General features: G+C 40.7%; 1 protein-coding gene across 1 annotated transcript in view; it reads right to left on the reverse strand.

Moving 5' to 3' along the window:
* Positions 1-3,300: 3,300 nt before the first annotated feature.
* arr3a (arrestin 3a, retinal (X-arrestin)) overlaps positions 3,301-11,581 on the reverse strand; it is a 9,173-nt gene continuing 892 nt past the window's right edge. The window contains exons 2-16 of the mRNA XM_053516409.1: positions 11,306-11,341; positions 7,559-7,589; positions 7,310-7,370; positions 7,160-7,204; positions 6,876-7,069; positions 6,493-6,555; positions 6,321-6,397; positions 5,901-6,036; positions 5,097-5,181; positions 4,877-4,949; positions 4,448-4,585; positions 4,238-4,321; positions 4,078-4,101; positions 3,906-3,955; positions 3,301-3,736 (exon numbers count right to left, since the gene is read on the reverse strand). Coding sequence (XP_053372384.1) covers positions 3,732-3,736; positions 3,906-3,955; positions 4,078-4,101; positions 4,238-4,321; positions 4,448-4,585; positions 4,877-4,949; positions 5,097-5,181; positions 5,901-6,036; positions 6,321-6,397; positions 6,493-6,555; positions 6,876-7,069; positions 7,160-7,204; positions 7,310-7,370; positions 7,559-7,589; positions 11,306-11,316 — 1,077 coding nt within the window. The 5' untranslated portion in view covers positions 11,317-11,341 and the 3' untranslated portion in view covers positions 3,301-3,731. The remainder of the gene's footprint in view (positions 3,737-3,905; positions 3,956-4,077; positions 4,102-4,237; positions 4,322-4,447; positions 4,586-4,876; positions 4,950-5,096; positions 5,182-5,900; positions 6,037-6,320; positions 6,398-6,492; positions 6,556-6,875; positions 7,070-7,159; positions 7,205-7,309; positions 7,371-7,558; positions 7,590-11,305; positions 11,342-11,581) is intronic.

The raw sequence follows: 11,581 nt of genomic DNA on the forward strand, positions 1-11,581 counted from the left end.
GCAACTCTGCTGCATATGTTCTGGACTTGTCCAAGACTCTACATGTTCTGGACCAATATTTTTGAGACTTTTTCTGGAGTATTTGGAGAGATAGTAGAGCCATCTCCATTTATTGCATTGTTTGGTGTGCCTCCAGAAAACACCAGTTTTAACCAAAGAAAAATTTAAATATTGGCCTTCTGTTCCCTTTTGGAGATTAATCTTGACTAAATGGAAAGACCCGATCCACCAACATTTAGCCACTGGATAAGGGAAGTCATGTACTGTCTTAAACTAGTTTTTCTGCATAATTTGGTGAGAATATATTTATTATTTTGGCAGAGGTGGGTACAGGCAGGTTGAAATGGGTGGAGAAAAGTGTCATGTGTGTTGTGCGATAAAAGAGTATCAGCGAGAATGAAAGGAAAGGTGTACAGGACAGTGGTGAGACCAGCGATGCTCTACGGCTTAGAGACAGCGGCAATGAAGAAAAGACAGGAGGCAGAGCTGAAGATGTTGAGGTTCTCTTTGGGAGTGACAAGGATGGATAGGATCAAGAATGAGTTCATCAGAGGGACGACCCATGTTAGATGTTTTGGAGATAAAGTCAGAGAGGCCAGATTGAGGTGGTTTGGACATGTTCAGAGGAGAGATGGTAAATTATGAGAAAAATTAGATTTATGGATGCAGTGAGAGAGGACATGAAGTTAGTTGGTGTGAGAGAAGAGGATGCAGAGGATAGGGTTAGATGGAGGCAGATGATTCGCTGTGGTGACCCCTGAAAGGGAACCGTCGAAAGACAAAGAAGAAGATATTTCTTATCTTGGCAATATTTCTGAGGTGAAAGAATGCTATCCTGGTAATATTATCTACATGTGCTTTAAGTGAAAGGCTGGAATCTATAATCACACCAAAGTCTTTTACTGATGCACTTGATGGGACAGAAAGGCAATTTAAAATCACAATGTGATCAGAAAGCTTACTTCTAGCTGCTTGTGGTCCTATGACTGGAACTTCTGTCTTATCAGGATTAAGCAGGAGGAAATTAATTAACATCCAATCTCTTATGTCCTGCACACATTGCTCAACTTTAGTAAACTGGTTTTTCTTATCTGGTCTTGCTGAAACGTATACATGTGTGTCATCAGCATAACAATGAAAACTAATACCATGCTTACGGATTATGTTGCCCAGAGGAAGCATGTAAAGGGAAAAAAGCAGTGGGCCTAAAACTGAACCCTGTGGAACATCAAACTCCACTTGAGAACATGAGGAATGGTCACCATCTAAATCTACAATCTGATAACGATCAGTCAAATAGGATCTGAGCCAGGAGAGGGCTGTTCCCTTAATTCCTACTACATTTTCTAATCTGTGAAGAAAAATACCATGATCAATGATGTCAAAAGCTGCACTGAGGTCGAGTAACACAAGCATAGTTACACAACCCTGATCAGAGGCCAATAGGAGGTCATTTACTACTTTAACGAGTGCTGTCTCTGTACTGTGATGAGGCCTAAATCCTGACTGATACAGTTCATGTATGCCATTTCTATGTATATATGAGCATAGCTGCTCCGCTACTATCTTTTCCAGAATCTTAGAGATAAAGGGGAGGTTTGATATTGGTCTGTAACTGGACAGCTGACAGGGGTCGAGGTCAGGTTTTCTTAATAATCAGTTTACTAACTGCTGATTTAAAAGATTTTGGAACATAACCAATGCTGAGTGAAGAATTAATTATTCTCAACAGGGGTTCTATTATTGCTGGTACTATCTGTTTAAGAAAATGTGTCGGTACAGGATCTAATATACAGGTTGATGAATTTGCAGAAGAGATGAGTGAAATTAGTTCATTCTCTTCAAGGGGAGTAAAGTATTCTAGGTTCTGATCTGACATGGCTAGATTAACATCTGCATCAATTACATTGTTCGGTTTCAAAACCTAAATTTTTTGCCTAATATTTATGATTTTGTTATTAAAAAAGTTCATGAAGTCCTCACTATTGCATGATGTTGTTGTGGAGATTTCTGCAGTGGTCTTATTTCTGGTTAATTTGGCTACAGCATTAAATAAGAATCTAGGATTATTTTTGTTATTTTCTATAAGAGTGGAGAGATATGTTGATCTAGCTACACTAAGAGCTTTTCTATAGTTCAGGATGCTCTCCTTCCATGCTATTTGAAATACTAACAATTTAGTTTGACGCCATTTACATTCTAATTTTCGAACGGCCTGTTTTAGAGTGCGCGTGTGATCGTTATATCAGGGAGCGAGTTTCTTATCTCTAATAATTTTCCTTTTAACTGGAGCTACATTATCTAATAATCACATGTAGTCACATGACCACAAACAATCTGGCGGCATAGTGGGGGAAAAAACAGCCAGCATTCCTGGGATCATATAAAAAGCATGATTCACTTGCACAAGAACAGCTTCATACTGCGGTGTCTTATATTATAATATACATATAATATAATATATTTTGTGTATATATACTGTGTAATGTGTATATTGATATTTCAATAAAAAATTACAATAATTAATATAATTATTAAAATTTCTAAAATAATAAATTGGACATTACGATGAAACAGTAACACATTACTTTAGTCTTTGCACCGAATACTTTTAACTCTTACTTGAGTAATATTTTGACGCTCATCACACTGACGCTCACATGTCACCCTGGGATAATATTTGTATTCTTCTTCTCTTTCTCTTGTAAAAGCTAAAAGGTTAAACCCTCATTCACACACCAGCTCCACATTATGGTGATTAGATCTTTCTTAAACAAAGTATCTGAGCCAGGAATTTTCAATAGTATCTAGACTGCCATCATAAACACACACACACACACACACACACACACACATCTAAAGAAGACATTTTGTCTTTAAGATGTGTGACATCACACCCTGAATACGGCACTAAAGGTCCAGAAGTACATTGAGTTCCATACAGACATGAGGTGAAGTGTAAATACACTCACACACACACGCACACACACACACACACACACACACACACACCTCACTATATTTAATAATGATGTGATGGGAGCAGTGAGGTGAGTCTGATGGAAGGAAGACATCAGCTCTGTTTTATTGCTTGGCTCGTCATCCATCTGGTCCAGTCCAGTCCAGTCCGGTCCAGTCCAGTCCGGTCCAGTCCAGTCCGGTCTGGCTCCTGTTCTCTCTGACTGCTCTGTCCTCCAGGAACCATAGCTTGGGTTCTACATGATACGGTTCAGTCTTTCCTTACAGTTACTAAAGATTTTTCATATTTCCTCAGTACACACCACACACACTTCAATACACTCAGGGTTTTATTAGTCTTTATTGGGTGCTGTGGGGTTTATCTCAGATATATGTGACATCACACAAGTGTTTTTACTACAATTACACAATAACATCACATTTCACTTTCAAACTTCAATAAAGAAACATTAAGATAAATAAGAGAATAAATTTATGCTCTTCAGACAGTGTGTGTGTGTGTGTGTGTGTGTGCTGAGTAAGAGGATGATGCTGCAGTAATGATGATTATTAGATGACTGAAGAAAGCTGCTGCTGCAAAAAAACTCTAAATTACAGTTAATCACTAAATTACACAACCAGAGACTTTGAGACACGTCTTCAGTCCTCTCGTCCTTTGGAACGTCCTAAGTGATAGAGAACAGATGTCCTCTACATGTCTTCTCCATGTTGCTGTGGAAGCAAACTAGATGAGGGATCTGTGTTCACATCACTCACGCTGCAGATCCACACACACAGAGAGAGAGAGAGAGAGAGAGAGTGAGAGAGAGATCAGGGGTTTGATCTCACAACCTGCTGCACACCAACTGAGATACTGCACACACTCTCTGTTCCTCTCTTTCTGCAGCAGAATAAAAGGCGAATAAGATAAACACAGAGGTGTGTACCTGTGGGTTTGGGGTGCATCAGAGTCAGAGGCAACTCCACCGCCACGTCACTAGGAGAGGGGGGGGGGGGGGGGGCGGGTAGGGGTGAGGGGTGTGTTAAACTGGCTGATAGAGATGGAGTTTGTATTTATTTGAGATCTTTGCTGTTTAATATGAAGATTATGAGATTTACCTGCCAGTCAGACCTCCCAATAGCCTGAAACACACACACACACACACACACACACACACACACACACACACACAAACCATTAAATATTCACTAAACATTATTTAGAACTTTATTATTACTTCATTTATTATTAAGTGATGTTTCAGCGCGAGCGTCTCACCCTCCTCCAGACACCAGCAGGTGAACCGTGATTTTATAAAACACCATAATCCCCAAAATCTCTCTGTCCATCCCCGGCCTTACACTGCACACACACACACAGACACACACACACAATGATGATTGATCACCTTAATCATAATAATAATAATAGTACCATACAGCAGTGTGTGTGTGTGTGTGTGTGTGTGTGAGAGAGAGAGAGACTGACAGTGTGGTGGACGCCAGATTTGTGTCCTCGTATTTCAGTTTCCCGTCCACAGCCAGTCCTCGTTTCTCTTTGTTCTGTGCGAGCAGCGGTGTGATGCGGAGAACTTTCTCTGCCGATGAGTTCGCCTCCACTGTCTCCCTGTGAGGAACAAACGGAGACCCTCGTTCACTTCCCCTACACACTCTACAAGTGTGTGTCAGACTCCCGGTGGAGGGTCGGTGTAAATCAGACCTGGGTTTAGCCTTGATCCACATTTAGACTAACACACACAAACACGCACATTTACACACACATAATAGGGGGGCCGTTAATTAGTCTAATCTGCACGTCTATGAACTGTGGGAGGAAACCGGAGAACCCGGAGGAAACCCACCCAGCACGCAAACTCCTGGATGTTAGATGTTTAGTAGTAAAGTGTTAAAAACTCACGCAAACTCCTGGTTCAGGACAGACTTGGTGTATTTATCAGCGGAGTAGAGAATCACATCGGTCGTCTGATCAACTGAAACACGCGATTATACCATTTAATTGAATACAATTAAATTACATTAACATTAAAATACATCAGTAATGTGGCATTTATGTGTTGCTCTTATTGTGTGTGTGTGTGTGTGTGTGTGTGTGTGTGTGTGGACAGAAGTAAACTCACCAGTGATTCTGATTTTATTCACCACTTTGTTGGTGTCGTTCTTTACCTTCACTTTAACAGGAATGGTTTCTCCGTGGTAATAAACCTGTCAGTGACACAAACAACACACGACACCTCTTAATCCTCATCATGAAGCACACACTACAACACTACAACACTACTACACTACTACAACACTACTACAACACTACAACACTACTACAACACTACTACAACACTACAACACTACTACAACAACACTACAACACTACAACACTACTACAACACTACAACAACACTACTACAACACTACTACAACACTACTACAACAACACTACAACACTACAACACTACTACAACACTACTACAACACTACAACACTACAACACTACTACAACACTACAACACTACTACAACACTACAACACTACTAAAACACAACTACAACACTACTACACAACTACAACACTAAACCAACAACACAACTACAACACAACTACAACACTACAACAACACTACTACAACAACACAACACTACTACAACACTACTACACTACTACAACACTACAACACTACTACAACACAAACCAACAACACTACTACAACAACACAACACTACTACAACACTACTACACTACTACAACACTACAACACTACTACAACACAAACCAACAACACTACTACAACAACACAACACTACTACAACACTACTACACTACTACAACACTACAACACTACTACAACACAAACCAACAACACAACTACAACAACACAACTGCAACACTACAAAAACACAACTACAGCAGCAGTGTGAGTGAAGCCGTACGTCTTTCTCCAGCGACGCCTCCAGCAGCAGCGGTTTGTCCGACAGCATGAAGCTCTTACAGAGTTCTGCCTTCTGTCCGGCTCCTGTGTTCAGCGGAGCGTACTGGGACTTACGGATAACCAGACGACATGTGTCCCTGGAACACACACACACACACACACACACACACACAGTGCAGTCTGAGGGAAAGCTAAATGTGAAAAAGTAACTAGAATAATTATAGCAGTGATATTATCACACAGAATATTGCAGCAGTGTTAGCGCTCAGTAACCAAACACAATGTAAACAGCACACCAGTATATTAGCATGTCATTTCTAATTGTGTAGCATTAGCTTTTAGCGTATTTCAGCCAGCATTAGCACAGAGCAGAGATATATTGGACCAATATAGATATGTCATAGTGGTATTATATACTCACTTCTTCTCGATTTTCTCGTTCGGATCTTCTGCCTGTTTGGCTACGTACGCTTTCACCTCGAAGTCCACGCCACAGGGCTGCAAAAGAGGAGCACAGGAGACTCTGTCATCACCGCTACACCGCTCACATACTACACGTTTACTCGGGATGAATCAGCGAGCGAGCGAAGCACCTTCTTTCCTTGATCATCCGGGCCGGGCTGCAGGGTGATGGAACACGGGAGATTGGTTGGGATCTGAAATGAAAAAACAAAACAAAAACAGGAAGTTTTATTTAGGAGATAAAACATTAATCCAATAAAAGAGAGAGAAAAAAATGTTTTACTGCCTTAGTAACCGCTAACAGATTCATCATTATAAACCTTTATAGATTTAGTGGTCCTAATGGTGTTAATGTGCATGGTTCCTGAAGGTTCCTGAAGGTTCCTGATGATTCATTCTGATGAGCACTTGTCTCCTTCCTACTGGGATCTAGTGGTGTTTAACAGTAACCTGAGAATCTAGTGGAAACTATTAGAGATTGGTGTGTGTGTGTGTGTGTGTGTGTGTGTCGTACGGTGAAGGTGAAGGGGTACGCCTGCTCCCCAGCTTTCTTCAGCAGTGTGTTGTGCATGTCAGTGAGCTGGGGTTTGTGTCCAGCCTCGGGGTAAAGCTGGGTGTGAGTGATCCAGATGTCCTTCCTGAAAATCAGTCCGATCACATCCAAGTCCTCGTTACCGTACCGGAACGCACAGCACAGCTGGACCCACACTGAACACACACACACACACACACACACACACACGTATAACATATCTGTCTAATTTTGCGTAAATAAGAATAATACAAAGTATTTATTACCTTTCCTGTCTCCCAGGTCACTGGGGTCGATCTTCACCACACCCTCTACAAGAAACACACACACACACACACATATACACAGTCTCAGTAGACCACACTACACACACCTCTCTGTACACTGTATTTAGTTCCAGGTTTGTTTGTTCTCACCAACAGGCTCCACGCTGTCTACGTTGTCAACATAATCCCTCTTTCCCAGGTACAGAGTGAGCTGAGCGCACCACACACACACACACACACACACACAACAATGATGTGCACCTCAGTAAACTCGAGTTCTATTTTGCAGTAGGTGTGTGTGTTTGCCTTGATGCATATTAATGTAAAATGAAAAGTAGTGAAATGATTTCTGTTCTAAAAAGTCCGATCTGGTGGATCAGACGGAGAGGGACGACTCACCTGGCCATTACCGCTCGTCTTCTTGTAAACCCTGAAGCAAACACACACACACACACACACACACACACACATGTAACCAAACAGATATATGCAGGATGTAGGGTGTTATTTCAGTTGAAGTTTATTATAAATCTGTATTTATAATATAATACGATTCCCAGACGATGTGGTGACTTGTACAAAAACACGGACACAAATTTAATTCATTTGAAATTCTTTATAGTAACATAAGTTATGTTTTCATAAGTGTATTTAACTATATTAAGTCAGCTCAGTCGATCCCGCTAATTGTCATTTACAGACCTCCAGGGCCGTACTCGGAATTTCTTAGTGAATTTGCAGATTTCCTCTCAAACCTAGTCGTTTCTGTAGACAAAGTGTTAATTGCTGGAGATTTTAATATTCATTTTAAAAACCCAGAAGACCCTCTGAGAACTGCATTTATGTCCATACTGGACTCGCGTAGGAGTAAATCAGTGTGTAGTAGGACCCACTCATAAAGCAGGTCACACTTTAGATTTAATAATATTATTTGGATTAAGTATAAGAAATTTATTCACAATACCACTATCTGAAGTTATCTCAGATCACTATCTTGTCTCAATTCAAGTGTGTCACAATAATAATGTACACACAGCGCCGCGCTACCGTATGAAACGTACATTCACATCAACTACCAAACAGAGTTTTATCAGTAATCTCCCAGAGTTCCCAAGTTCGATTAGATCACCGTCTGACCCCACAGAACTCGATCAGGCGACTGAATATTTAGAGTCGACATTTCGCTATACCCTAGATAATGTAGCTCCAGTCAAAAGAAAAATTATTAGAGATAAAAAACTTGCTCCCTGGTATAACGATCACACGCGCACTTTAAAACAGACCGCTCGGAAATTAGAACGTAAATGGCGTCAAACTAAATTACTAGTATTTCAAATAGCATGGAAGGAGAGCATCCTGAACTATAGAAAAGCTCTTAGTGTAGCTAGATCAACATATCTCTCCACTCTTATAGAAAATAACAAAAATAATCCTAGATTCTTATTTAATGCTGTAGCCAAATTAACCACAAATAAGACCACTGCAGAAATCTCCACAACAACATCATGCAATAGTGAGGACTTCATGAACTTTTTTAATAATAAAATTGTAAATATTAGGCATAAAATTGAGGTTTTGAAACCGAACAATGTAATTGATGCAGATGTTAATCTAGCCATGTCAGACCAGAACCTAGAATACTTTACTCCCCTTGAAGAGAATGAACTAATTTCACTCATCTCTTCTTCAAATTCATCAACCTGTATATTAGATCCTGTACCGACACATTTTCTTAAACAGATAGTACCAGCAATAATAGAACCCCTGTTGAGAATAATTAATTCTTCACTCAGCATTGGATATGTTCCAAAATCTTTTAAATTAGCAGTTATCAAACCAATAATTAAGAAACCTGACCTCGACCCCTGTCAGCTGTCCAGTTACAGACCAATATCAAACCTCCCCTTTATCTCTAAGATCCTGGAAAAGATAAAGACAGCGCTCGTTAAAGTAGTAAATGACATTCTATTGGCCTCTGATCAGGGTTGTGTAACTATGCTTGTATTACTTGACCTCAGTGCAGCTTTTGACACTGTTGATCACGCTATTCTTCTTCACAGATTAGAAAATGTAGTGGGAATTAAGGGTACAGCCCTCTCCTGGCTCAGATCCTATCTGACCCATCGTTATCAGTATGTAGACTTAAATGGTGATTATTCTGCATGTTCTCTAGTGGAGTTTGGCGTTCCGCAGGGTTCAGTTTTAGGTCCACTGCTTTTTTCCCTTTACATGCTTCCTCTGGGCAACATAATCCGTAAGCATGGTATTAGTTTTCATTGTTATGCTGACGATACACAGTTATATGTCTCAGCAAAACCTGATGAGAAAAAACAGCTTACTAAAATTGAGCAATGTGTGCAGGACATAAGAAATTGGATGCTAATTAACTTCCTTCTGCTAAATCCGGATAAGACAGAAGTTCTAGTCATAGGACCGCATACAGCTAGGAGTAAAATTTTAGATCACACCGTAACTTTAGATGGCCTTTCTGTTCCATCAAATGCAACAGTGAAAGACCTTGGTGTGATTATTGATTCCAGCCTTTCATTTGAAGCACATGTAGATAATATTACCAGGATAGCATTCTTTCACCTCAGAAATATTGCCAGAATAAGAAATTTATTGTCGCTAAACGACGCAGAAAAACTAGTTCATGCTTTTATCACCTCTAGGTTGGACTAGTGTAATGCCTTACTGTCTGGTTGTTCAGCTAGATGCATAAATAAGCTTCAGCTAGTCCAGAATGCAGCAGCGAGAGTCCTCACCAGAACCAGAAGATATGAGCACATCACCCCTATCTTATCTTCACTCCATTGGCTCCCTGTGAAATTTCGCATTGATTTTAAAATACTACTCTTGACATATAAAGCATTAAATGGTCTCGCGCCGCAGTACCTGAGCGAACTGCTAGTGTCTTACGATCCGCCACGCCTACTTCGATCAAAGGATGCAGGCTGCTTGTCAGTACCGCGTATTATGAAAAATACAGCTGGGGGCAGAGCTTTTTCTTACAAAGCCCCAAAGTTATGGAATAGTCTTCCAAATAGTGTTCGGGACTCAGACACAGTCTCAGTGTTTAAGTCCAGGCTAAAAACCTATTTATTTAGCCAAGCATTTTTATAAATAGATTTTCCATAGGTAAAGGAGCAGATCTGGGGGACTCATGGACGTAGAGTATTATGGTGAACTGGTATGTTTGGATGCTGTCTTCCCCACTCTCATTGATCACTCAGGTTTGCTGACGGTGAGGTGATTGTTTGCTTTACATCTCAGTTCCCCCTCATGTTTGTGTTTCCTTCTGGCTCTCCCTTTTAGTTATGCTGTCATAGTTAGTCCTGCCGGAGTCTCTGCTTGCACTCTACAGTTAATATACATTCACATTATACATTGTGTGACTGTGACCATACCTAACTGCCATCTCTCCTCTTCTTCTCTTTCCCCCCCTCTTTCTTTTTCCTCTCTCCTCCTGTCCCCCCTTTCACTCTTTCTCTCTCTCTCTGTCGAGCTACACATGTCGTTCCTGAGCTGCCAGTGATCCAGACTCCCTCTGCCCTCCGGACCTGTCTGACCCATCCTGGTGCCCCGCTTCTGGCTGAAGATCTCGTCACATGGATGCCCCGTGTGTCTCTCTGGGATGCGTCTGGTGTCTGGGAATGATTCTCTCTACCTAGAAAATGGTTCTGGCCTTGACTGGTGTTGGCAACTGTTTCTCTGGGGACTTGACAGTTCGATAGTTCATGACTGGAACTTCTTACAAGTCTACCTGGGTCTTCAATAACTACCTGGACTCCATATTAACATCAATTAACATCAGCTATTATAGCTGAACTGCCTCCCACCCTACACACTGTATAAATGCAGATCATTTACTGCTTTTTGTTTCACCCAAATGAGGATGGGTTCCCTGTTGAGTCTGGTTCCTCTCAAGGTTTCTTCCTATTACCATCTCAGGGAGTTTTTCCTTGCCACTGTCGCCCTCGGCTTGCTCACCAGGGACAAACTGACCATTTTGATTCATACAAATTCACATTTCATACAAACCTAAATAATTCTTTTGACTATGTAAAGCTGCTTTGCGGCAATGAAAATTGCTAAAAGCGCTATACAAATAAAATTTAATTGAATTGAATTGAATTGGTGACTCACTTATCCACCATGTTCCCTGTCTCTCACAATCAGGATCTGAAAAAAAGGTTTCAGTGTGAGTTACAGTTCTGTACAGAGACCTCCACCTTACAGACACAAGCAGACAGCTGCAGGGAACTCTGTGTGTGTGTGTGCGTGTGTGTGTGTGTGTGTGTGTGTAAATCTGATATAATGAGATTACAGCTTTACAGAAGTAGATTACAGATTAAAGAAGCAAAATCCTCTTAAATTCAGCGAGTTGGATTTCTGACTTTAACCTTTACTATATTTAGGTAT

The sequence above is a fragment of the Clarias gariepinus genome, chromosome 17, assembly GCF_024256425.1.
Source record: "Clarias gariepinus isolate MV-2021 ecotype Netherlands chromosome 17, CGAR_prim_01v2, whole genome shotgun sequence".
Classification (NCBI taxonomy): Eukaryota; Metazoa; Chordata; class Actinopteri; order Siluriformes; family Clariidae; genus Clarias; species Clarias gariepinus.